This window comes from Hemicordylus capensis, chromosome 13, assembly GCF_027244095.1.
Source record: "Hemicordylus capensis ecotype Gifberg chromosome 13, rHemCap1.1.pri, whole genome shotgun sequence".
Taxonomy (NCBI): Eukaryota; Metazoa; Chordata; class Lepidosauria; order Squamata; family Cordylidae; genus Hemicordylus; species Hemicordylus capensis.
In genome coordinates, this window is record NC_069669.1 from 7,878,682 (window position 1) to 7,906,660 (window position 27,979).

The 27,979-nt window shown below is 46.6% G+C and overlaps 1 protein-coding gene and 1 long non-coding RNA gene across 11 annotated transcripts in view; one reads left to right on the forward strand and one right to left on the reverse strand.

Annotated features, from left to right (window-relative positions):
• The window catches only part of LOC128336746 (uncharacterized), a 30,788-nt gene extending 20,595 nt beyond the window's left edge, over positions 1–10,193 (forward strand). For 6 of the 9 annotated variants that reach the window (XR_008312065.1, XR_008312066.1, XR_008312062.1 and 3 more), the window contains 4 exons: positions 3,875–4,174; positions 6,975–7,158; positions 7,704–7,857; positions 9,331–10,193. This is a non-coding gene — a long non-coding RNA (uncharacterized LOC128336746). The remainder of the gene's footprint in view (positions 1–3,874; positions 4,175–6,974; positions 7,159–7,703; positions 7,858–9,330) is intronic. The other 3 variants (XR_008312061.1, XR_008312060.1, XR_008312064.1) reach the window with 3 other exon arrangements.
• NTN3 (netrin 3) overlaps positions 133–27,979 on the reverse strand; it is a 139,304-nt gene continuing 111,457 nt past the window's right edge. For both annotated transcript variants that reach the window (XM_053276846.1, XM_053276845.1), the window contains 2 exons: positions 7,663–7,737; positions 133–4,161 (listed from right to left, as the gene is read on the reverse strand). In XM_053276846.1, the coding sequence (XP_053132821.1) occupies positions 3,833–4,161; positions 7,663–7,737 (404 nt within the window). In that variant the 3' untranslated portion in view covers positions 133–3,832. The remainder of the gene's footprint in view (positions 4,162–7,662; positions 7,738–27,979) is intronic.

Below are 27,979 nucleotides of genomic sequence, written 5' to 3' on the forward strand. Positions count from 1 at the left end.
TATCTAACGCACAGTTGCACCACACTCCCTTATTTTGGGCAACCTTTTGTTGAAGGAAGACACCACATTATCTCCTGCCCCGTTTTTGCATTGCAGATCTTTACAAGGCCAGATCGAAGGACAGAAGGGGGCTTTGTCGTCATTTTAAAAACATTTTTATTTATGTAATTCTCATAAACAAAGTAGGAGTTATTTCCAAACTTAGTTATAAATCACCATGTATCCTTATCCGTAAGCAGTGACGCCTACGTTTGCCTGTGCCCTGGTGTCCAGAAGCCACTGCCTCAATTTTCTCCACGTGGAAGGATTGTTCAAATGCTGAAGTCCATACTCCAGACCCCTCACACACACAAATACTCCTTAAATATTGAGGGTCTCCTGAAGCTTGTGCTGGAAGCAAGACATGTTTGTTTCATGGTGGAGAGAAGTGGTTTGCCAGTATCCCAGAACTGTTTGCACTGGTGATTCCCAAAAGATATCCCAACCCACCTGGCCCTGAATGCTCTCAACCGCTGTAGCCCATTTCCATCAGATGCATGAAGCGTCTTCCTCTGTACCGTGTTCCCTGTAACATTAGCACATGACAACTGCGACAGCACATGACAATGACAAAGGCTCTACTGGCTGAGAGCAAGGGTCCCTTTAGTTTGACAGTCCGTTTCTGACAGAGGTCAGCAAAGATGCCTTGGGGAGGTTCCCAGGCAGGGCATGAAGGCAAGGCCCCCTCTTCTTTGCCTCTTGCACCTGATGTTCAGAGGTATGTAGCTTCTCTACACTTAAATAGAGGGTGGGTGATACTCCAATGGGAGAAAATACATGGAGGTTTGGACCACAACAGCAATAGTTTCCTGCTTGCCTTCATATCTTCTGAAGGGCAAAACCACCTCTTAAACGCTTATGAGGGCTAGGGCTATTCATGCATTCCGTTGTCATGAGTAGGTGTCTGTAGACATGTACATGTTTTACTGTGAATGGCTGTATATGTGTTCCTTTTATAAGTGAGCATGGGTACTGGCCCCTTCCAATGTAGTGTACAGATGGTGTGTACCGCTGTATGAGTGCTGAACAGAATGCGTGGATAACCATATGTTGTGTACAGATCAACAATCTGTATACACAAAGCATCTAGTGAACAGCAACCCTTCGTGCCTTTGTCAAACTAACACTTTCCATGGTAATTTCTTTCAGTGCCCCCTAAACAAATTATCCAAGTGGCCCAGGTGAGAGAGTGGTCTGCGCATAAGTGATCAACAGGAACATTTTGGTGGTATCTCAGTATCAGGAGGCTCCTTTGGAGATGGGAACACTCCGAGGAAGAGTAGGTTTCTTGGTTGGCTTGGTTGGAGTGAACGAAGGAGGGCGTCATTGCCACGTGTTCCTCTAACTGGGGTGTGGCAATTTACTAACCCTCCAGGATTGGCCTCGAGTCTCCAGGAATCGGCATCCATCTCCCGGTGACTCCTGAAAACAATCCTGCCAATTTTAATGGCTTGCTCTTGTGAAAAGTATTTCAGGGGGGAAATATTCTTCAGGATAGCTTCAGTCAGAACTAGCAACCCTACAACGTACGTAGTCCAGTGAAGATTCAAGCCCAGCCACGATGTGGCACTATGCTTCCGCGGTGGGGTAACTCACAACACAGTGACCTGGGATGGTCAGTCAGTCTGGAGGGGAAACGCTCTTCTGGGGAAGCGCTTGGGTATGCCAAGCCCATGCTGCAACCCCATGTCCTAGACCAGATGTTGGCTGGAGCTGTCTGGCATTCATGCTGTTCCAATCATGGAGTGCTCAGACTTTGTTGAAATGGCAGCCAGTTGGCCTTGAATTGGCTGCTCAAAGGAACGCTGGCCGCTGGCCAAAGTGCTCGTCTCATTTTGCCCTTGTAATGTCCCACCTTGTGGAATCATCCTTCCGTAGACCAGGTAGCCCTATCCATCCCCAGCACGGTATCCCTCCAGTGGCTGCTGCAGGTGTCTATCTTATGTTTCTTTCTTTTTTTAGATTGTGAGCCTTTTGGGGACAGGGAGCCATTTCATTTCATTTATTTATATCTATGTAAACCACTTTGAGAACTTGGGTTGAAAAGCAGTATATAAATATCCATCGTTGTTCATCGTCATCATGGATGACAGGATAACCCTCACATACATTGCAATGATTACTGCCCAATGTGACACAAAACAGGAGCCATAATTAAACGGAAGTATGAAAAACAATTGTAAGACTGGCTTAACACATCTAACAAGGTGCTATTGGAAAGGCAATGCTGTAAATGCAGTACTAATGCTGTTTAATTCTGCAATGTTTGGTGCTTAAGGACTGCAGAATTCCGATTCTGTAGTTTTATCATTCTTCTTAAGCAGTCAGCTGTTGGCCTCAACTTGCAAACCCCTCTATGACACTTCAGGCCTACCTTAGGCCCTCTGATGTCACAGATATGTTTGTTTGCAAGTCTGGGGACAGGTAAGAGACTAGCTAGGAATTCACCATCAAGGTATCCTTATCACGTGAGAAAAGATCATGAGAAATGAGGAAGGAAGAAGAAATGAGAAATGAGATCAGAGAGCCAGAAGGAAAGAACTTCAATGATATTCACCTAAAGGGACCATTAGTTTGTGTTTAGGCATATGTGTGTGTCTGTCCATGTGTCTTCTGCTTCCTAAGTGTTTGGTTGGAACAAATTTCTTAAATTTAAATAGAAGTGGAGATTGTCACATCATCACCAAGAAATGCAAACTTTACGCGCGGGGGGGTGGGTGGGGCGCTCAGGTTCCCAGTACGGCTGCACAAGCTAGCAGTCCTGGGACTTAAGAAAGAGTGAGGCGAGCATGGGAGATTCCATACCAAATCATTCCATCACATGGGTGAGTCCAGGAAACAGGCTATGTTAACCGTGGTTGACTAAATATCCCAACCAACAGCATTTTCCTTTCACTTTTCAGAGTAAGAAAATGGCACCAGAATCAGATAGGGGGAAGGGGAAAAAAGAGGACTTAACAGATGGCTTGTGTTCAAAGCTTTTGTGGAATAGAGCCAGAGCATACCAAAACTAGTGACAGAGAATGGCCACTGAAATGCATTGGTTCCTTCCAAAGGGCCATAGGAATGTAGTAAATTTCCCAGTGGCCAACTCATTCGTTTTAATATGTCATTGGACTCATGAAGTGTTACCCTCAGTGTCAGAGATATATATATATATATATATATATATATATATTGTGTGTATAATTTATACAAATTTAATTGATTAATTGATGACGAAAACTCACAAGATTAATGGACTACGATCTGCTGTCTAACTGAGGATAGCCCTTTGGGGATCTGATACAGTAGGCTTTAATCCACACATGTCACCATAAATGTTAGTCTTTAAGTTGCCCCAGGACATTTTTCTGCTTGCTGTAACAGACTAACATGGTTATCCCTCTGGAAATTGCCAGAATCAGAGAGATGTTATAGATGACAAACTAACCAAAGGGGGGAATCCATTGCCACCCAGAGAAGATCTGAGCTTTTTTCTTCCACATTTCTTAAATTCATTGGCCCCACCAGACCTTTCATTCACTTCGCTCCTTGTTAAAGGTTTGTCATTATCGTGTTACTCTTAATAAACTTTTTTTTTTTTTTAAAAAAGAGAGGGCCCATGCACTCGTGCATGCAACCCCCACCAAAGGAACCATTGCCAAAATATACACTATACAAAGGCGAGTCCATCCATTCACATGATAGGTATATATACAGAGTCTCTAGAAACAGTCTGCTGAGTGGAGTGCACAGGGGACCAATTGGCAAGAGAGGAAGGAGGCCTGTACTAACAAAGAGCCTCAACCAATCACGGTTTCAAGCACTTCCCCTTCTTTTCCCGCCTCTGCAGTTTCCGAAGGCGCCGGGTCCAGGCGTCCCGCCACTGGATGACCAAGCTGTTCTTGTCGGCCATGAGGCCCAGCCGCTCAGTGGGGTTTTCGCTGATGCCCATGACCAAGTATTTCCTGCTGATTTGGATCTTGGGGCATTTGCACGCCAGATCTTTCATGTGGATCCACAAGAAGTTGTCACCACGCTTCACCCGCTCATCTCTGCACTTGTAGACCGAGAGGATGTTGACTGTGAACTTGGCCCAGTTGGCCACGGTCTCCATGTCTAAGACGTTCACTTGGACAACTGAAGGAAAAAGGTGAGAAAGGAGATTGTAAGGACCTGGGAAGGAGTTGATGCTGGATATTTTGGGTCATGCTCAGGTTCATATAGATTCAGTTTTCAAAGGATTTTCGCACCATCATAAGATTGGATGGGAATGCCCTGCACACAAACAATATGTACATTTCTGCTGGGAAATAGGAGCCCCATATATTTTCAAAATCTTCCTTCAAGAGGACTACAAACTTCCCAGAGACTGCCCTACTGTGAAGTAAGGCAAGGCAGCTGTTAGCTTGTTCCTTCCCCCAGCCCTGCATGAACCTCCTTACACCCACTCCCACACCCCAATCCACCCATGTATTTCCAACATTCTCCCATCTGCCCACTCACCCATTTTCCTTGCTGATGCTCTGCCTGGAAGGAGGGAGAGATATTCCTCTCTCCCCGCTTGACTGAGTGCCTGGTACTTGGCAAGGCGATAACCATAAACCAGGTGCCTGGAAAACTTAGAAATGTAGTTTTCCCAGTGCTGCTGAGGGATCAGGAGCACTGAGAAAACTCTCTTTCCCAGCACTTCTGATGCTTGGTTCACTGGCACAGCACAGTGTGAGATGCCGGGGAAAGGGGAAGAGGAAAAGCGTGTGATCACCCTCCCTTCCTCCATCCTCTTGCTGCTGAAAAAGAACAGCAGCATGGAAAGCAGGAAGCTTTCCTCCACCCTCTCTATGCCCTTAAAAAACAACAACCAGGAAGAAGGCATCTTGCTGCTTCACTGGTACCCCAATACTCTGCTCCCTGGGGCTATGTCCTCACCTCGCCCCATGGAAGAGCCACCCCTGAGTGGGATCCTGATGGGTGAAAAGGTGGGGCATGAATATTTCAAATAAATTTTAAAAAATGACTCTAATCTGCAACAACTCTGGGGAAAACGACACAGTTTCTGATCACAATGATCTGCAAAGCAGCACAGATAATGACTGTGTCTCTGGATAAGAAATCTCTCCCTCCGACCCTGCCACAGACTCCATTGCCACCACCATGTCTCACAGCCACCTGACAACTGTTTCTATTTCTATGCCCTTCCACCTTGCCAAAAATATCTTTTCCGCTGGAGCCAAAGAGTTCCTGTAAAAGATCAATCACAACCCTCTTTCTAGCGATCCTCCCTCCGCTCCAGATTGTGAATGTTCTTGTGTCAGGGTGATTAACAACCTGCAGTCGGAGTGCCCTGAGCTCAAACTTCACACACATCCCAGCCCATTGAAGACCCCTTCCCCGCTCCCCATCCAACACACACACACCTTGCAAAACAAGCGGATAGAGAAAATGTTCTTTTTAACATATTTGGCAGACAGGGACTGACTGTGGGTGGGGGCAAGAAAGGGAGAGGAGGGCGCGGAATGTTTTAAAAAGGTTTGTTTTTGTGAATTTCAAGCTGGAGAAATGCGGCCAGGCTGGCAACTCTTGGAGCCAGGGATGTAACAAGCATGGGGAACGTGGAGGATTTGTCCCCTACCTATGCGGGGCTTGGAGAAGCAACCCCCTTGAGTCCTCTCTGTCTCCCCACGTTACTCACTCCTGCCCATCCTTGCTTGGTTAGAGGCTGCATTTGGTCAGGCACTGGAAATCAGCGACAATGTAAAGCAACTGATCCCAAGTCTTGCTGTTTGCTTAACAAACAGAGGCCTGGCGTTTATTTGGAGTGCCTTTATCTCACCACCAGGGAATCAAAACCAGCTCCTCAACATCTTGAATGAAAGAGAAAGGGATACATGATTCCCAAGCATCGCTGGCTCCTGCTTTGGGGACTCTGGAGACCCACTTGGGCTAGGTTAGGTTAGGATATGAAGGCCAATTACGGTCAAACTACACATTCCATTAAGCAGATATTTGACACTAAAAAAAAAAAAAGTTTTAAAAAGCTTCCATTGGCACCAATGGGAACTCCCCCCGCCCCAGGGTAAACACAAGCATGGGAGCTGGTCTTGTGGTAGCAAGCATGACTTGTCCCCTTAGCATTTGGGAGACCATATGTGAGCACTGTAAGATATTGCCCTCAGGGGATGGAGCTGCTCTGGGAAGAGCAGAAGGTTCCAAGTTCCCTCCCTGGCAGCATCTCCAAGATAGGGCTGAGAGAGACTCCTGCCTGCAACCTTGGAGGAGCTGCTGCCAGTCTGTGAAGACAATACTGAGCTAGATAGACCAATGGTCTGACTCAGTATATGGCAGCTTCCTATGTTCCTCTGAATTTGGCTCAGAACAGTGATGGAGGCAGAGACTTAAAGCATCACAGTCCTAACCCATGGGGGCACATTCATGTTAAGCATGTGTTTGATGTAACATACAGGTTGACCTTTTATTGTTGGAGGAAGGAAGGGGAGTTGAGATGTATGGACTGAGAGCAGTAGCATATGGAGTTCAGTGGTGGCCCCCCCAAGCCACCCCCCCATGCTAGACGTTAGACACGGGGGGGGCATGGTTTTGCTCACAAACGGGGATGAGCCCCTGTTTGCAAGCAAATGCTGGCCAGCACCGCATTTGCAGCATGGCCGGGAGCAGCTCTCCCTGCTTCAAAGGCAAGGAGATGCGTTCCTGGTCACACTGCAAATGCAGTGCTGGCCAGAATTTGCTCAGAAATGGAGGGCCCAGCCCCACTTGTGAGCGAAACCTCACCCCCTGCCTCTGAAGTCAGACACAGGGGGCGTAGCTGGGGCGCGAGATGCGGCCCATGAGTGCAGCGGCTCAGGTTCCTTGAACCCGTTTGTGCAATGGTGGCTCCGCCTCTGGCTGAGAGATCTTTCCAGAATGCATTGTGACATCACACTAACTATATGCAGGGCCAAGGCAAATTTGGAGGAAGTGGATTGTGGCCCTGGACCTGGTTCCTGGTCCAGGTGTAAACCTGGGTCTGTACTGCACTGCTTCAGACTGCAAATGGAGACTCACGTGATGGAACACTCCTCCATACAAAAAATTCCCTGCACCCAGACAAGACGACTAGCATTTTAGGAAGACGACAAGGTTAGAACTCTTCTCTCTGATGTGCTAGATTTCTACATACATGGCTTTTTTTGGTATGGAACCTCCATCCTGCAGTGTGAGATGATACAGCCTACCTTAGTCAGAATTAGGCCTTTGATCTGGCTGGAGAGGCCAAGAGAGAACCAAAACAAGGTTCTCAAGGGATGGACCTCTTAATGGCAACTGCTCAACTCCCCCAACCTCTGGTGCTCATCAGGTAAAAGACCATCTTGCTCCAAAACGGAATGCAGTCCCCACTGATCACAGTTCCGATTGTCTGGAACCTCTCCTGTTGCCAGGGACTGAACTGTGATCACATGGCTGCTGGTGCCTCCATTGCAGGGGCTCGGTCAGCAGCCTGTTTAGGGCCAAATGCCATCTGTGGAGAACTGGACTCTCCCCTGATGACCAGAGCGTAAGATTAGGAGAGAGAAGGCCCTGAGGAGGAAATGCCAGAGATGACCACTACCCCTTTTCAATCAGGAAAAGAAAGCTGCTCCTTACCGTAATCTTTCTTGCAGTATTTTTTCATGTTAATCTTGTAGTTGCCTTTGGCTGGCTTGCAGTAGGAATCACAGTCTGCAAGGGAGAGAACAGATGAGGTCAGAACAGCAACGTGGAAGCTTGCAGAGTGGCAACACGGTCACCATCAGCATCTAACTAGATGTTAGGAGAGAAATGTTCCCTTGTGATACTAATGTAAGCAATTGCAGATATATGTGTAGAGATAGGGTTGCCATCTCAGGTGAAGTCATTCCTATATATATTTCCCCACCACCACCACCACCAATATTTTCTCCAGTATTCTCCACAATATCATGTTATTCAAATCTCCAGGAACCCTTTCAAGGGTCACCTGGAGATTGAGTCTGATTCCTGGAGACTCGTGCCAATCCTGGAGGGCTGGCAACCCTATAGGGGAGAACACCTGAAGATGGGTGCTGATCCTTCCCTGTGAATCTGCCCTCCAGGTCATTTTGAAAGAGAATTTCCCCACCTGGGGCCTAAGACCAGAAATGAGCTCATTTTAGGGGGAAAATGCTCCCTAGGCCTACTATGGCCTACACAACCCCACTTAGCACCTCCATTCCCTTTGGAGCCATGTGTTTGCCCAGAAAGCCTCTACTTGATCCCCTGTAATGACAGGCCACGTGGCCTTACGGTTAGAACTGGGCATATGCAATACTACACGCAGAAGCAAGCAAGCCCCCACCACCCACACCAAAAGTATTACAAGGAAACACTGAGATACCCCTCAGAGTATCTCAGAGTGAAAAATCATGATTTGCATACTTTTATCTGAGGGTATTTCTGGGAGTTGCAGAATTTATTTGTATTTATTTATTTTATTTATTGTTGCATTTATATACCACCTTTCATTAAAAACAACCTCAAGGCGGTTTACAGAATTGGGAATATGTTGGCATGGTTCCAAAAATGATTGGGTCACAATGTGGGTGAATAAACCAAGAATGAGATTCGAGAGTGGTTCCCTTGGGCATCTGAATTCCCTTGGGCACCTGAACCTTTAGAATGCACTGGAAACTTTCAAGTCTATTTCACAAAGAAATAGACTTGAAACTTGTGCGTTTTTGAATGAAATCTGAGACTCTCAGGAAGCCAATTACATGCTAGATTCTGATTTCTCAAATGCATTTGTGAGCCATCCTCACACAGTTTTAACAATCTCGTTTTGCCATTAAACTTAAAGCCATCTTCAAAAAGAGCAACATGGTTTTCAGAAAGCAAATGCAGCTGCTTCAAATGTAGGGGTTCCCTCAAGTCTGTTTTACCAATTCAACTGTGACAACAGTTACACCAGAACTTAAAAAGCAATTGAAAGGTGAATTCATTCAACATGATCTTGTTTCCAAATTCAATCAAGGGGATAAAAAAATACTTGTAGAAAATTGCAAGGAAGAGCATGGACTTGTCCAACACTCCTCCATCTTTTCGCTATGGCAAACCATTTACTTAAAGTTCGAAATGCCAGTTTTGGATGACCAGTATAGGAAAAACCCCTGTGTCCTCAGAGTGCATTAGTGGGACCAAGGTGCAAATAGAAACCCCTGGCATTGTGCTGATATTGTTTTTACTTGTAGTTTGTTACAACCTATGGTCAAGGCAGGAATCGCTTTGACTGATCTGATGGAAACTCTTCATGTGTTTCAGCTCCTGCACTCTTCTTACTGCGAGGAGATCATCAACGGAAGACTGACGCTTCTTTGAAGTTGAATCAACAAGACTCTTCCTGAACTCTTGGATCATGAGAAAATTACCAGAACTAGCTGACCCGGCGCAGAGCATCTGCACCCCTCGTTCTCCCTGTCTCTCCCCCACCCATCTTCATTTTGTCCTCAGCCCCAGTCCTTTCTCCTTCTCCCAGCCCGCTTTCTCTCACCACCCTCTGGCAGTGCGTTTCCTCACCACCGGCCTGCCTGGCTGACTCTTTTCCTCTGTGCCAACCAGCCTGGCCACCGTTCACCTGTACCCGCTGCTATCTGGCAGCTGAACTCTCATGGGATTAGCGATGGGTACTCTCTCTCTACACACACACACACACCGACCGAAACGGAGGGGACTTCAGCAGATAGTTAGCAGTTAAGCCAACTGGATTTCAGTCGGCCGAGGTGCTCCTTCCTCTCCCTGGCTTTGCAGTCGATCCACTCAGACAAGATGGTTGCACCCATCTGCCCATCCCATCTGCATGGCTTGGATGAAGCTCTTCTGGGAAAGTGGGCTTGTCCAACCCTCCTCCGCTTCTCTGCTATGGCAACCCAAAAGGAGGCCAGGAACGCGTCGCTGCTCCTGCTGCCCACCCTGCGTTTCCTGACACGGTCACGCTCCCTCACCCACAAGCGGTGTAGACACCTGACTTCAAACAGCCTGTGAGTGTCTGGGTCTGAAGAGTCCAGGATCTCGCCCCTGCCTTGGCACCCCCACCACAAGCTGTCCCCCTCAGTCCCCCTCCTGTGAACGTTATTTTACCAATAAAAGGAGAGAGAAGCATCCCCTCTCCCGTTTCTTCCCCCTGTCATCCTCCTTTGAATGTCTCAATTTGCCTCTCTCCAAAGGTTCCGCTTTGGTCGTGCTCTTCCCCCCCTCCTAAGCCCATCTTTCTTCTCTCTTTTCTTCCTCTCTCCCGGGTTCTCTGTCCAGCTTGGCGATGGCTGGCTCCATCTCCCCTGAGACGGGGCAAGCAGTCAATGAAGCTCCCTTTTGTTTCTCGCTTGCTTGCCAGAGGCTTTGGACAAGGAGAGCCTGAGAAGAGGGAGGGGGAGTATACAACCTCTCCAGCATGCCAACTTTGAAGAGGAGAAAGGGAAGGAACCCAGAAAGAAAGGCGAGCCCAGCTGGGATTCGGCTGCTCTTGCTGTCTTCACCTCACTCCCTTTTGAGCTGGGCTTTTATGCTGCCTGCTCCAAATTTGTCATTGCTAAAAATGACTCAGCATGGAGCCAATTCTGCCCCAGAGGGGAGTGAGTAGAGCAACAGAATCCAGGTTGCCCCTTTCCACCTCAGACGGGCCTGCAGTGGCCAGCTCTTTGTTTGCTTTGCTTTGCACTCCCACTCCACTTTTATGGGGCAGAATCCCGAGCCAAACTCCAGCAAACTTTATGATGGTTGACACTATGTGTCACTCCCTTCTCTCCTTTAAATCAACATGCATCCAGTCCTTCTGAAGGGCTGGCTTCCCATCTAGCCACCACATTGGAGAACTTTAGAAGAGGTGCTCAGGGTTTTAGGAAACTGGGGCAGGGGCGTAGCAAGGTTGGAGTGGGCCCAGAGACAAGATTTTAAAATGGGCACCACCATCACTGAAGCTCAGTGCATGAAGTAAAGAAATCTGAAGTGAGGCTGAATAGTGGTAACAAAAAACATAGTAAAAAATCTATATATTTAATTCTCTTGGGACATGCGTGCCCAGGATTTGGCAGCAGAACTCTCCCGACACGCTGTGAGAGTTCCGAAGTGAAGAGGACTGAGGAGGAGAGGGGGAAGAAAGTGTGGGTGGTGGCCGGCCAGCAGGAGGAGGAGGGGGAAGAGAAAAGCGGTAGCAGGCAGCGGGCGGGGGGAGAGGAAGGCGGCAGCGGGCAATGGGTGGGTGGAGGGGGGGAGAGAAAAGCCGCCATGGCATGTGGATGGGAGGGAGAAAAAACGGCGGTGGCGGGGCCCTTCTTGGCCGCCCGCCACGGCTCTGTGTGGGGGGAGGAACGGGAGGGGAGGAGGGCTGGAGAGCATGGGGCAGAGGGAAGGGGAAGAGAGGAGAGACCAGGGCAGGAGGAAGAGGGAGGGGGAAACAGCCAGCCCCAAAGCGCCGCACAGATGCTCTGTGCGGGGTTGGCTAGTAAATAAATAAATATATATATACACACATACACACACATACATATGCATATACGTGTGTGTGTATAAAGCCTATGTGCCACAATAGAACACAATAGAACAATGCTCTTCTGGTAGCTCCAGGTCTTAACACTCACATCAATTTCGGAGGATAAATACAACTGAAGGAAGCCTGGGCGGGTGTGCGGCTGGGGGAGTCAGTCATGTGAATTGCCTCGGGGGGGGAAGGCAGTGGGCCCCCAGACAACTGTCTCCCCTTGCCCTATTATAGTTATGCCCCTGCAACTGGGATTAAAACAAGGAGAACAAGAAGAAGAAAAGAAGGACATAATTGATTTGTGTTCTGTTTTATTAACCCACCAGTAACTGAAACATGGTGTAAGTTTTCAGAGTCCCACAGAACTCTTTGCCACGGAGAAATGAAGATTCATGGCACAAGCTGTGGCCCTCTTTTAATTACTGACGAAGACAATGGGTGGGTTCAGATATCACATAAAACCATGGTTGATTTTGTCTGTAGTTTGTATGTCTGTACCTGCACCAGTTATTGAACCATGGTTTATTCTGGGCAGTTCAACCACAATCTGAACCCAAGATTTGGGTTTCTTTGTCCTAACCATGGCTTTCTGTGATGTCTGAACTTACAACTGTAGTCTAATCTTGGTCTGTTTCCGTAGCTCTGTCCTTGTAGGGCTCTTGCATAGAGAGGCCAGTCTAGACCATGAACCTAAACCAACCAAGATTTGATGAAATAAAACAAGATTTGAGACTAAGAACCTAAATCAACCAAGATCTGATGAAATAAAACAAGATTTGATGATTGTCAGTGGTGCCAGACCAGGTTAGTTAAATAAATGTTAGTTTCACATGATGTCTGAACCTGCCCAAGGAAATATCATTTCACTGCTTCAGTTTTAGGCTTTGGGTATTACTTTGATGCTGTTGGAAGCAAGAGTGAGTCCACTTCCTGTTTCCCTTCTCTGGGAGACGACCCAAATCCCTGATTGCCCCCAGTGGCTGCTGCTCACCCTGCCAACCTCCCCAGACTCCCTTGTCCAGCCTGTGAAGCTGAAATAAGGCAACGTGAGTTGTGGCATCCAGGGCGGCTCAGGAGATGCCAGGCCTCTTGACTCTGGCCCTAGCTCTTCTCCTCACCTACCTCCAAAGGAGCCCCTTTCTCGTCTACCCACCGCACTCACCCTGCCAAACTGCAGGTGTGCTGCAGGCCCTGGGACTGGGTTCGCCACATGTGGACTCTCTGGAGAGAAGACACCGTGCTAAAGAAGCCCTTGCCCACAGGTGCTTTTACCCCTGGACTTTGGGGCCAAAGTCCAGGGCCTCCAAAGCCCCTGGGGGTCCCCAAATCCTCTTTAGTCTGTCCTGGGTGGCACGGTCACCCAGCGGAGCATGATGATGCTTAATTTGCAGGGGAGGAGGGCCTTCCAAAGGCCTTTTGGTCCAGGCTCCAAAATGCATCTCTGCCCTTGCCCAACACACAAGGTCATGCTACTTGAAGACGACTGTGTAGCTGCATGAAGTCGCAGGGGATTTCTGAATTCTGCTCTTGTACAAAGGTCTGAGAAATCTATGAAGATGGGCCACAGGTTGTGCACCTTGTCATGCTAATGCAACACATATTTGTGCTGGTGCAACACTAGTTGGGAATGCAAGCTGCAGACTCGGTGCAAACAGCTTTGCACTAGTGCAGAACAATTGTGCAAGGGCTGCTTAGTCTGGATGGTAGACAATACTGAGTGAGATGGACTGATCGTCCGGCTCAGTATAAGGCAGCTTCCTAGGTTCCGATGAGATTGGTGGCATGTGAAATTTACCTCCTACGGTGAGATGTGCTTCTCAGGTGGGCAAGAGGATGGGAGCATTTATGGGAGCAAGTGCCCAGTCCTCCGCACTTGTGGGCATCTCCCTAGCCAGAAAGGGCCACACCAGAGATTCAGGCATCCAGAATGAAAGTGTGCCTATTAATAGCCAAGCTGGGCTCCCTGGATACATTGATGAATGAGTTGCTACGCTTGCGGCGCCCCTCGACTGCAGCAGCCTGAGCCGGCCGACAGACAGTGTGTGGCATAAATAAAGCCAAGGGAAGAGCGTAAGAGAGGAGCTGTAGGCACGGCAGAGAAGAGGTTATGTTTTGTTGAGACTCCATTTGTGATGACTAAAATTCTTCTGAGAACGGCTGACTATATTTGGAGTTACTGAGCTGGTTGCTTAGTCTAGTATTGCAGGGGGTGGGGGGGAGAGAGATCCCCAGCCAAAGACACCCAGCTAGAAGGGCCATTTTTCTTTCATTGCTTTCTTTCGGTTGTCTCTGAAATGGCAACAGATCTCGGCGCCATCACAACTTCCAGAGCCTAGAAGTTCCCCACCGTCCTCCTACTTCACATTTCCCTGTTTTTCCAGGGTAGATCCCCTAAGACCTTTCAGAACCCCTGACTCTTGGGATGGGGCCCAAGCAGCCGAGGATCTGAGCCAGGTCCAGTCCCAGATGTCTCCAGGCTGGATTGAGGAAGACCCCTGCCTGAAACCCTGGAGAGCCACTGACTGGGGAAGAGCCTAGCTCAATGGCAGGGTACCTGCTTTGCAGGTAGAAAAATCCCAAGTTCAATCCCTGGCAGCATCTCCAGGTAGGGCTGAGAAAGACTCCTGCCTGAAAACCTGGCGAGCCACTTCCAGTCAGGGTAGACAATACTGAGCTGGATGGACCAAAGGTCTGACCTGGTGTAGAAGGCACCTTCCTAGGTTCCTATTTCGGTCCTCTTTACATGAACCTTTGGACTTTGGCCCTGCTCAACAGTTCATTTTGGTAGAGGGCCTTTTGGAGAAAAATGTGAAGAATGGCGAGCCATTAACTCAAAAACACTCTTTAGACTGGCCTGCCAGCAAGGTGAGATGCCATTTTCTCCACACCTCTTTTGCCCTGGATTGGCAACTGGAAGTCAGAAGGTCTCTTTCAGGAGGCAGGATTTGTATGTTCCTAATTATTGAGAGGCACTGTCAGGTTGGAACTGTCTATTCCACCCCACCCCCACCCTCCCAGGGATGGGGCCATAGCACAGGAACAGAGTATCTGCTTAGCATGCAGGAAGACCCAGGTTCAATTCCTGGCACCATCTCCAAAGAAAAACATTAGCGAAATTACAGTTGGGCAATGAATCTAGCACTTAATTTCCTGGCCACAAATAAGGAGACACAAGGTTACATAATTTTTGCTATTGGGTAACAGAAAACATGCACATTCACTTGGGGTAATGGAATTTTTCCTCAGTGCTGAAATCCAGCAGGCATTTATCCTGAAAGTCCTTTTATAAAAGACCCTGAGCAGCATCGAGACTAAGTCACTCAATATTACTACTCAGGAGTAATTTAAACCATTGTGAACAATCACCTCAGCCATGGCTTTCTTAAAAAACACAACACCACTGCTCACCAGGCTGATTCTCACAGCATTCTTCTATGAAAGAAAAGGCTTCATGTCAAATTGTAGCTCAGAGATACTCCATTACGTTAGCTTGCAAGGAGCTAACGTAATATTAGAGAACTGATTTCAGGGGCAGCCCAAGTTTGATGCTTGAGATAAGGTGCTTGAGATAAAGTACAAAATGGTGTCTTGCCCCATGCCCCTGCTGTGGGGCCAGTCCCCTCTCAAAATCAAGTCTTGCAAACTTTGAAAGTGCATGGGGAGTGGAAAAAGGAAAGGACCCTCATCTCTCCCCCCATTTCTTGCAGGCTTTGCAAGGAGTAGAGGAGTGGTCCCATTAAAATCAATGGGACAAGTTAGTCAACCATCTACAGTTAGCATTAAGGTGTGCCAATACAAAACATCTTCCTCTTTTATTTTTAACTTTGCACAGTCTGACATAAAGCAATGATTAAAGTATGTTTCCCCCCCCCTGGCTTTCTGGACTTTCCTGCCATCATTAGTCAAGGAATGGGGGGAAAGGGCTAGAAACATCAAGAGAAGGAAAGATTTAAAAGGACAGTCCTACAAGAAACGGATTGCTCTTGCACGATCCTTGCTCGTTTCAATGGGACCTGTGCAGAGAGCTTCAATCTCTCCTTTCTTTTTGGATCTGCCAGACTTGGGAGGTATGTACAAGTTGTAATGAATGTAACAAATGGCTGAACAGCTTACCTGTCAGAGGGATGTTGTAACAGTTTTCTAGGGTTCGGCTAGAAGGCCTTCAGGGTCCCTTCCAACTCTAAAATTCTTTGTTCCTATATTTTTACTTAGAATTCTTCACTTTCACTATACTATGGCAGGGGAGGTCCCCCACTATCCTCACCTGACCACCCTCTTACATATTCATTTTTTAAGAGGTACATAACTCATACCTGTTCACTTTATTATGTCAGCCATCTGGTACATGCGGTTAAGCAGAGAGAACCGTGAAAGCTAAAACAGCTTTACTCAAGTTCAGGAACAATGATACAGGAAACATGATTCCATGTTTTACAGCCATACAGGTTAATTAAAAGAGCACAGGACGTACATGTCCTGACTAATGCAGCCTAACCTATTTCCCTTCCCTTGTTTACCAGAGCCATTCTTAAGAGCCACACCTGGTAGTTAGGCCTTGGGTTTTAGTTCAAAAGGTTAGAAAGGCACAAGTGGAGCAAACAGGTACCAGAGATTTTCCACCTAGGAAGGAGATTGCTCCCGTATGAATACCCCAAGGATGTGACTAGGTTTGTTTGTGACACAGGTACCACCAGAACCTTGTGCAGGATGGTAGATGGGTTGAAGAAACAAGCCCCAAAGCAAGGCAGGGGAGACTTGGCAGCCAGCACGGTTCTTTCGGAAACCAAAACCGAAGCCAGTGAACTGCCAGAGATCCAAAGGGAGGCGACACTGCCAGAAATCTGTGCAAGCATAAATCTTGGTCCTTGTTTTGTATAATTGCATTTTTTTAAAGTGTCACAAGATGTAAACTTAATCTGCTCAGTTAGAAAAACATGTTTTTGGGAGATTTGGGCAATCTATGGTGGAAGGTTCAGTGGAAAAAAAAGTTCTTTAAAAGGACTGGAAATTATTACGAAGATTATTTTTAAAAGCTATAAAATTTTACCCCTCGGTGAGAGTCAGTCTGCACCACCCTCGCCTCTCCCCCAATCCAATGCTCTGCATTGCCTTCCTGTCCACACCCTCCCAGAACCAAGCAAGTCTTCCGGACAGACACCAGAAATTTGGCAGAGAGGAACACGGAGGGTCCTGACGCAGACCATGTGGGGACAGAGGCAAGGATAGCTAAAAGAGTGGGGAGCACGGTTGGGAGAATGGTTAAAAACCTGCTCTTAAGAGTAGCAAGACTCAGTTGTCTCTCACTCCCTGGGTGGTGGAGTCAAACACCACCCAGGGAGTGAGAAAAGCAGCACTTGCCAAAATTCTCTCTTTACACATCTATTCAAATCTAGATATAGCTGAAGCTGGAAGATGATGTTGACTTTGGAGTTGGTTCTTGGGTTGCTCTAGATAGAGTTACATCAATCCCAAAGGATCAGGTCCATAGCTGTTATGCGGCTTGGTTTCTGGATGGCATCTGTGGCGAGGTGCATCTTTTTCCAACTTTAGATGGCATGTCACTTCCATCTGCTCTTGGGAAATGTGGCCCTAGCTAAAGGTAAAGTGTGCCGTCGAGTCTGTGACCACAGAGCCCTGTGGTTGTCTTTGGTAGAATACAAAAGAGGTTTACCATTGCCTCATTCCACACAGTATGAGATGATGCCTTTCAGCATCTTCCTATATTGCTGCTGCCCGATACAGGTGTTCCTCATAGTCTGGGGAACTATGTCTCATAGTCTGGGAAACATACCAGTGGGGTTTCAAACTGGCAACCTCCAGCTTGCTAATCAAGTCATTTCCCCGCTGTGCCATTAGGTGGCCCTAGCCACCATAATATGTTTCCTGATAACCTATTGCAGTGGGATTGAGGAAGGGCTACTTTTGAAACACGATCAGAAACAACTGCTAGTCTAGAGTGTCATGGAACCTCTAGCCAGAGAAAACATATAACTTCAGTCCTCAAGCAACTGCTCCAATTACCAGTAGCTTTCTAGCCCAGAAGAGTTAGTTTTAACCCTAAATGGTCTATGCCAGAGGTTCCCGACCTTCATTCCCCGGATGATGTTAGACTACAACTCCCACAATGCCCTTTGGCCACCGTGGTGGGGGATGATTGTAGGTGTAGCCCAAACACATCTGGGGAAACATGGCTGGGAACTCCCTGTTCCATGCCCTGTATTTGTGAAGGAACAGCTCTGCTCTTCTCTTATAGGATTCATAGGAGAGACATCAGTAGGTGGACCTCCACCTTCTGAGGTATTGCAGGTGGCCATCAGGCACAGGAAGGCCTGCAGGACCCCGCATTTGACTGCACATTTCAGAATTTTAGCTTTCATCACAAGGGCAAAGATGAAAAACAGAGTAAGAAGCCAGAATCAAAGAAGGATATTGTAGAACTGGAAAAGGTGCAGAAGAGGGCAACCAAAGGCTACAGCATCTGGGGCTCTTTACTTTGGAAAAGAGGCAACTAAGGGGAGACATGATCGAGGTGTATAAAATTATGCATGGAGCGGAGAGGGTGGACAAATAAATTTTTCTCTGAACACTAGAACCAGGGGTCACCCCATGAAACTGAAGGTTGGGGAATTTAGGGCCAACAAGAGGAAGTACTTTTTCACACAGTGCATAATTAATCTATGGAATTCCTTGCCATGGGATGTGGTGATGACCACCAGCTTGGATGGCTTTAAAAGGGGCTTACACAGATTCATGATGGACAGGTCTATCAATGGCTACTAGTCTGCTGGCTGTGAGCTACCTCCAGCCTCAGAGGCACGATGCCTCTCAATACCAGTTACAGGGGAGCAACAGCAGGAGAGAAGGCATGCACATACCTCTTGCTTGTGGGCTCCCCAGAGGCATCTGGTGACCACTGTGTGAAACAGGATGCTGGACCAGATCGGCCTTGATCCTGATCCAGCAGGGCTGTTCTTATGTCATGTTCTTATGTAGGGCAGGTTAGTTTCTGCTTGGCTTTAAATTAATCTAATCTCTACCCTCAATGCCCATCAAGCTCCATGTACAATCAGCCTTTACCCCTAACTGACCACCCTCTGCGCTTTTGATGATGATGATGATGATGTCATTTATATCACACCTTTCCTCCATGATTAAACTCAAGGCAAAGCACATGAAATTCCCAGAGGTCTCCTGTCCAAGCACTGACCAGACCCAAACCTGCTTAGCTTCAGAAGGATAGCTACATCATATACCCTCAAACCATACAGTGGGCTTCACCCATATACCACCACGCTCCACCGCCTATATCCATTAGGCTCCACCCCTGGATTCCCAGGCTCCACCCCCTCTGTCTTGGGACCTGAGTCCCCTCTCTGCTGTGGCATCACATGCCCCCTGAAACTGGCTCGCTGTTTCCCTTCCCGTGTTTATAAGGCTGATGATGAAGATCCTCCTTTTTAGGAAGGCTTTTATGACCCAACTGTTTAACTGGAGCCAGTGCTTCATACTGCTGCTGTATCTTGTCTTTCGTATTCGTCTTATTACTCTGTTTGTTAGTTTTCTGTATTTTATCTTATTTTATTGTAAGCCACTTCAGGGCCCTTTGGCCAGGAATCAGGGTATAAATCCAAGTAATAAAACAAACAAATTACATATCAATGGCACAGGAGCACCCCCCCCTTTTTTTTTTTTGCATGGGCCACTCTAGCTTTGGTGGTCCTGTTTGGAAACAACTGGCTCCTGCTCTAATTAGATTAATTAGAAAAAATAGATGTAGGCTATTAATTAGAAAATTAGATAATTTAGAAAAACTATGTTTGGCAGAAGCCAGATAAGCCTGTTCAATAAGGGCTTCAAATGAAATTCTGTGGAGGATGGAGACAAAAGCTGAAAGGTAAGTACAAAAGTAATACTGAAGACAAAGATTTGGGTGCATCAGGAGAAAATGTACAGGCGGCAGTCCTCAGTATCTAGACCTCTACTCACAGTACCTCTGGTACCCCTACTAACTGGGCAAGTGGGAACGTTTTCAGATGGTGGCTCTGTGCAGGTTCTCACGATCCTTACAATGCCACCAAAGTGGGGGAAAGGAGATTTCCAAGGTGAGTGCGCTCTCAATTTCACATCGTAAGAACCTGGACATTTTCTATGATGTCAGGTAGGCACGACATCAAACCAACATTTAACAGAAATCAACAACCTTAGATCAAATCTTAGATTAACAAACTCCAATAATTGTTATGTTGGTGCAGTGCCAACCCAATGTCACTGAAAAATTCCGGGTTCTTAAGACTGGAAATTGGGAGCCCGTAAGCCTTGAGAATCTCTCTGTTCCCAGTTCAGTGGCATCATGGAGACTGTGAGAACCTGCCCTCTCTCACATTTAGAGGGGAGAACAACTGTCCCTATTCAGCTCCAGTACAGTGTCCCTCTAGTGGCTGTTGCTAGTGTCTTTCTTTTTAGATGGCGAGTCCTTTGGGATCTTCTGCCTGCATATACGTAGTAAGTAGTGTGCTGTAAGAGCCACTTAATGGCACAGCGGGAAATGACTTGCCTAGCAAGCCAGAGGTTGCTGGTTCAAATCCCCACTGGTATGTTTCCCGGACTATGGGAAACACCTATATTGGGCCGCAGTGATTAGGAAGATGCTGAAAGGCATCATCTCACACTGCGCAGGAGGAGGCGATGGTAAACCTCTCCTGTATTCTACCAAAGACAACCCAAGAGCTCTGTGGTTGCCAGGAGTCGACACCGACTCGATGGCACACTGTACCTTGCTGTAAGCAAAATTTGAGATAATGGGGCCCCTGTAGGCCAATGCACGAGCTGGGTGTACATTACAGATTGCTGGATGTGGTATTTCTATCACCATACAGCATGATTTAGAAAGCCAGCAGATCCACCTGCAGATTGCTGGCTTGGGGAGATCGCATGCACTAGAAATAGTTCAGCTCAACCACTGGCAACCAGAAATCAAGATAACTTTAACTATGCTGACCCTGCAGTACTGATAAGAGCACATTGGAGCTGAACAATGGAATAAATGATTGCTCATAAGGCAACAGATATCAGGTGACCCAAAGCACATGTCTACATGGGGCTGCCTTTGTACGTCATCCAGAAATGACAACTGGTACAGAATGTGGCAGCCAGACTGGTCTCTGGGACAACCCAAATGGACCACATAACACTGGTTCTGAAAGAATTGCACTGGCTGCAGCTATGTTTCCAGTTGAAATACAAAGTGCTGGTTATTACATATAAAGCCTTGAACGGCTTAGGTCCAGCGTACTTCAGAGACCGCCTTCTTTGTCATGAACCCTGCCCCCCTATGAAGATCATTTGGGGAGGTGCTGTAGGTGCTTACAGGTGCTGCCGGTGTGGTGATTCAGGGCTGGGCCTTCTCTGTGGCTGCCCCAGGGATCTGGAATTCACGCCCTGCCAAAATGAGAGCTTCTCCATCTCTGATTGCTTTTTAAAAGACCCTTAAGACACACCAGATTTTTTAGGCTTTTAAATTAAAATTAATTTTAAAACAGGTTAATTGTTTTACTCTGTAAATTCTTTTTAATTGTTTTTATTCCTTGGGCGTGTTTTAATTGTTTGTTTTTATTTTTATATTGTAGCTTGAATTGCATATATTGAGACCTTGGGTTAGGGCAGTATAAAAATGCACTAAATAAATAAATAAATATACTGCCGGGAGATGTATATATCAGACAGCATATAAATATGATAAACAAACAAACTGTCCATTGGCCTTTTGGCATGTCAGAAACTGGAAGCACAGTTTAAACATGTTTGCTCAGAAGTAATTCACAATTCAGCTCAAGACAGGCTTCCCAGAAATCTGTTCTCTTGGTGAATCAAAGGTGGGGAAATGCTATACGGATGGGGAACTGTGGAAGGAAACCACATCTGCTTCAAAACCATTGACCTGCCCCTACTAAGTGGACAAAGAGGCATTCTGGTATCTCCCCCCCCCACCAGATAGTAAGCTCCTTGGGGACTGCGAACCCTCTAAGATTTTTAAAATCTACCTTTTCATTTTGTAAACCACTTGAGGAACTTAGTGAAGTGATATAATATTTATAACAATAAAAGCAGGTTGGTAGGTAAGAACAAGGCATAAGGGAGGGAGGAAGAAGAAAAGCAGGGTGGGGAGAGAGAGAGAGAGAGAGATTGATGGAGAAAAAGAAAGACGCATAATTATTTTCACATCACATTTCATAAAAATACGCCTATGAAAAGCAGGAAATGGTTTGTGGAATTAGCATCTTAAGGAACAACCTTTTCAGCCAGCTCAATTTTGTGCTGCGTACACTTCCCAGACTATAAAATTAATTTCACTCCACATTTCTGTAAAATACAGAAAGAGAAAACGGAAAAGAATAACCCCAACCCATCTGATGTGGCCGGAGGCTGAGGGTACTAATAGTTTTCCATACGAGAGGCAGAGGAAACATGGAAAAAGGCAGTTCAGCCTGGTGTGTGCATGTGATTCCCGGCTTCTATGAGATCCCTTTATACTTGAGAATCTGGAAAGACTCACGCCGGCAATGAGAGATGCTCCAGCCCTGGCAAGTCATGTCGGAATTTTGCAGCCCTGAGGCCACTGCACAAGTCCCTTTTGACAAGCCCTGCCTGTGCCTACCAACTCCGGGCACACAGATGAAGGGGTGCTCTTGGCCAAACTTAAAAGAGTACAGGGGGACAAAAGTGGGGTCTGTTAAATATGGGAGGCAGCGGGCTAAGCCCACGGAGCAGGGGTTTCCAAACTGGCCTTGACTAGGGTGGGTCCACTCTTAGCTGTGACCACAGAACATGTGTGGTGGGTGTGGGTCCTGGCCCTGTTCAGCCCCAGCGCAGACCCCCTCCCGTGGCTGTTGCTGGGGTCTATTTCTGCTTCGGCTGTGAGCCCTTTGGGGACAGGGAACCACCTGATTATTATGCTTTTTCTATGTAAACCGCTTGGAGAACGTTCTCGTTGAAAAGTGGTATATAAATAATAGCAGCAGCAGCATTTCCACCCCCACCTCAGAGCTTCTCCCCACTGCAGACCCATCCCTTTCTCTATTCACGTCAGTATGGAATAGGGGGAAGGCTCTGCTATCACGGAAAGCAATCAGTGGGAGATCCAACCTGGCCTGCCACGCCAGACTCTTGTTCAGCAAGGAAACAGCTCCGTTCAGGAGCACTTGAACCCGCAAAGGCTGGCTGCAGGTGGAGGGGTTATATAGGAACCAAGACCTAGCTCTTCCTGAGGCTCAGGCTGGCCCTGATTCCAAACACGTGCCTGTGCTGGATGTCCCCTCTGCCTGCATAGACCTGTTGGGAGGGAGGCCCCAAGCAACCAGGTGAGCACTCCTGTCCCTCACCCCCAGGATCCCAGGTCCCCAGAGCTCCTCCAAAGGGGCGGTTGCAGCAGGGACAACCAACTCTGACTGCTCAGGGTCTATCAGATCCAGGTGGCTTTCTGGGGGTCTTGGTTGGGTCCGTCTCCCCCTCCTCCAGCTTGGAATCTAGGCAGGTCCTGACAGTCAACCTCTTCGGTGGCCTGCTAGAGCTCTTAAGGATTTCTTTCTCTCCACCCACCATGCAATTTGACTTTGGCCACCTTGGTTCTTGGCACCGGGACAATCCAAAGGGCATAAAAGGTTTCTGTGCTTTAGGAGCAACACCTCAAGCTGTGCAGCAGCCCCAAGGAAATCAAGTCCCCGTTGCCTGCTCCTTACATTCCTGGCAGACAGGGGCCTTTGCCCAGATGAGGCAAGTGTTTGTGTGCCAGTGTGGTAGGACCTACCACACGGAGGGTGTGAATGAAATTTCCCTTGAATGAGAAGAGAAAAAGAGGGGAGGAAATGAAATGTAACTGAAGAGCAAAAAGGGCACGGCGAAGATATTGCAAAGAGACAGTGAATGGAGCAGATTTTCCAGTGCAGAGAACCAGCGCATGGCTTGCAAAACATTAACATATCCATCATGAAGAGCAACCCTATAAAAGTGTCAAGAGAGGTTGGACTGGCATCAGAGAAGCTGCACAAGCTTCTCACTTCCTTGCCAGCTCCTGGCGCATTTCTCCCATCCTGGGATTTTTTAAACTTCCAGGACGAGGCGCGACACGTACTAAGAGGATTTGGAGAGCGGATCAACTTAAGCTCCAAAGGCTCCTTAATTCTGACCGTGCGCAAACAGGTGTCTGCTCCTTTGCCTCCCTAACACACATCACCATAACACCTGGCAGCATCCCAAGGCAAGGTTAAGAAGCTGCAGGGGTAAAGGACATCTGGGAGAGCGGGGGGGGGGAGTGGCTGCAGAGACAGCAACTAACACCAGTTATGTCATTTGTTCTCATTGACTTTTTTGAGAACAAACTTTGGGACAGAAGGGAGTGAGAACACACATCTTTTCAAAGGACCCATCGGTGATGTGAGGACGAAATTTTTTCTGGGATTTTTTCCATGCTATATTTGTCCACGGAAAATTTTCCGTTTCAAAAAAATGCATCATTTCATAACTTTAATTAATAACATAATGAATGGATGCAATACCAGACCAATCGGGCCTTTTGAGAGTTTTAAAGTGTAATTAAGAGTCTCCCCCCCGCCCCAAAGACTATATCTAGGCAATATCTGAACATCAGCCGTGCCGCTCTTGGGCTTGTTAAAATTAGTCAGTTAACAGGATTCGCTGGCTTCATCCCGCCTCCCTTTCAAGTTTAAACAGTGTAAGGGAAGTGCATGCTATTGAAATGTCACGTCTCAAAATATTTACAAGTGTTCTAATAAAAATAACTGGCAAGAAAAGCATTGAATGTGTTTGAATATAACATTTAAACCACATTAAGTGCACTTCACTGAATTCTTCACTCCTAATCAAATAGTTTGGTTTAAATACTGCACAGTATGCTACTGGAAAAACTTCTGAGTTACAAGGGATGGGCTGGATTTTCCTAGCTTTGTTTACTAAATATAAGTGAAATAAACATGCTAGATCAAATTCCAATAGAATCAAGGCACCGGAAACTTTTCCAGAAATTTTGCCAATTCAAAATTTCCTAGAAAACCCACATTATTGAGATACATTCTGCTCACTGCTGGGTCTAGTATACTCCACAGTTTATACTGGACACCCATAGTAAATAGGTATTGTTACCAGTATCAGCCTACTATTCTGTAAAAAAAAAAAAAAGTGGACAGAGAGAAGTTTTCCCCCTTTCTCACAACACGAGAACTAGTGGTCATTCGGCAGCACTAGAACAAACACTAGAACCAGGGGTCTCCCCATATAATTGACTGACAGGAGATTTAGGATGGGCAGAAGGCAGTACTTCTTCACACTATAAATATGTAATCAATGGAACTCATGGCCACAAGATGTGGCCAGTAACTTATGTGGTTTTTTAAAGGGGTTAACAGAGGAGAAGACTATCAATTTATGCAACATCAGTGATCAGAGACAGTCTGTTTTTGAATATACCAGTTGCAGGGAAGCAATGATGGGAGAGCAGTTATGCCTTCATGTCCTGCTTTTCCAAGAAGCATCTGGTGGACCACCATAGGAAACAGGATGCTGGATTCAGGGGTGACTCTGTGCACCCAAGACGGGATGCCACTTACATGTACCCTCCTGACCCTCTTTCTCTTCCTTTATGTGGGGCATCTTACTGCCTTGCTCGCACCCCAGCAATCTGCTGTCTGAGATGACTGCCTCTCCTTGCCTCATAGAATGGCCGCCTTGGGTCTGATGATCTAGCCAGGCTCTTCTGAGGACACACTCTGCCACTGGAGTCATTCTTGCGGGGTCCAAGAGTAAAAGAACAGTGAGGGATGACTACATAGGAAACTGTCTTACCCTCCACCAAACCTCATTTAGAAAGCCTCTTTGTCCCCCATATCCACACATAGAAACATTATCACAGAACCTGTTCAATGTTGGCAAGTGTAAAGTGATGCACATTGGGACGACTTCAAGTATATGCTGATGGGATCCGAGCTGTCAGTGACTGACCAGGAGAGGGATCTTGGGGTCGTGGTGGACAGCTCGTTGAAAGTGTCGACTCAATGTGCGGCAGCTGTGAAAAACGCCAATTCCATGCTAGGGATCATTAGGAATGGGATTGAAAATAAAATGGCTAATATTATCATGCCCTTATACAAAACTATGGTGCGGCCACACCTGGAGTACTGTGTCCAATTCTGGTCACCACATCTAAAAAAGGACATTGTAGAACCGGAAAAGGTGCAGAAGAGGGCAACCAAGATGATCAGGGGCCTAGAGCACCTTCCTTATGAGGCAAGGCTACAACACCTGGGGCTTTTTAGTTTAGAAAAAAGACTACTACAGGGAGACATGATAGAGGTCTATAAAAGCCTGCATGTTGTGGAGAAAGTGGATAGAGAGAAATTCTTCTCCCTCTCCCGTAACACTAGAACCAGGGGTCATCCCATGAAATTGATTGTCGGGAAATCTAGGACCAACAAACGGAAGTACTTTTTCACACAACACATAATCGACTTGTGGCATTCTCTGCCACAAGATGTGGTGACAGCCAATAACCTGGACAGCTTTAAGAAGGGTTTGGATCACTTCATGGAGGAGAGGTCTATCAACAGCTACTGGTCGGAGGGCTATAGGCCACCTCCAGCCTCAAAGGCAGTATGCCTCTGAGTACCAGTTGCAGGGGAGTCACAGCAGGAGAGAGGGCATTCCCTCAACTCCTGCCTGTGGCTTCCAGTGGCATCTGGTGGGCCACTGTGCAAAACAGGATGCTGGACTAGTTGGGCCTTGGGCCTGATCCAGCACGGCTGTTCTTATGTTCTTATGACCTAACAATATTATCTGTAGGATCAGGGCCACTTTCACCTGCTCCTGCTTCAGTGCGATCAATTCTACTGTTATGCCAACAAGGTCCTTCTGTTGTCCACTGTGGACAACAGCAGCTCAGTCTCTACCGAAAAGAACAATGGACAGAAATCCAACATTCAAAAAGTGACCACACTCAGAAACCAACGATAGAACATTTAAACTCCCTAGGTCTGCCCATAAGGGCAGAAAGGAAGGACAGGAAGAATGGGTTTCTCTCAAACATGATCCTGGGGAGAAGATGGTTTATCTGATCAAAGCGCAGTGAATGCGCTTCGACAATGGCCTAACTGCAAAAACTGTGTGCATCTGGATGCATCCTGTGTCCACCCAGTGCCAACAACAACAAAAGAAAACAAAACCCTGTTTAGATTCTACAATATATCAGAACATCAAAAAAGAATCCAAATAATACCCTCAATTTGGCTGTTTTCTAGTTCTATTATTCAGGAACCTTATTACAACTTTATGCCCCCCTCCCTTTTTATGTTTTTTATGCTTTTTATGCATTTTTATGACTTTTACTATTTCTCAGGTGTGATTCTGTTTCTACTATTTTTAGTATTTTAAGTCCTTTGTATCATTTTATATGTAATCACTTTTATCTACCCTCACTTTAACTTGCAATCATCCTTATTATATATCATTTTATTACATTCTTGCTACTCTCTCTGATGCTTTTTTAATGATGCCTTTATGTTTTTATACTCATGTAACTTTTTAACCTTCTCTGTTATGCTTTTACCCATTGTCATTTTTGCTCAGTCATAGAAATGTCACTTTTACTCCTGATTTATGCTTGTGGTATGTATTAGGCTTCTAATACCTTCTGTCACTTTGGTTTTAAAATGTAATCTGTAATCACCCCCTTACTTGATGCTGGTCTATGACCGTAATAAAGATTGATTGATCCAAATACATATTTTAATATAATAGTAATAAACTGTATGGTTTGAAAAACTGTCCAACTATGCAAGATATAATAAATCTGAATAAAATTAATAATAAATAGATAAATAAGTGATTGATTGATTGATATATTTATAAACTGCCCCGTCCAAAGGCTCTGGGCGGTATGTCTCAATAAAACTAATACAGGATAATCACTGCGGTAGTATCTGTGTCCAACTGAAAAGTCCAATAGTTCGTTTCAAAATTGCCAATGGGCTACCTGCAAAAACTGTGTACATCTGGATGTGCCCTGTGACCACCCTGCGCCATAGCACAGAAAACAGAGACATACACATAGTCATTTGACTGGGAAGCATCTCTGGGGAGAACACAGAGCCTTTTCCTGAGAAAGCAGATGCCCTTCACAACGAAAAAAGCAGCATCCTGGGTTATGATACTCTGTGTTAACATCCTGGGATACAATGCCCTGTGTTGATATATCGTTCTGGGGAAGCGGGAGATGTTGCCGCTCTCAGAGATGAGCCAGCTGGTACCATCTGGGGCGGACAAATGCTCACTGCGGTTTTTGACAAGGTCCACCTGACTAGAGATGGAAAAGAGGTGATAGCACTGTCATATTTTCAGCATTCAGTAAGGCTCTCCACATGAGCACTGTGGAGC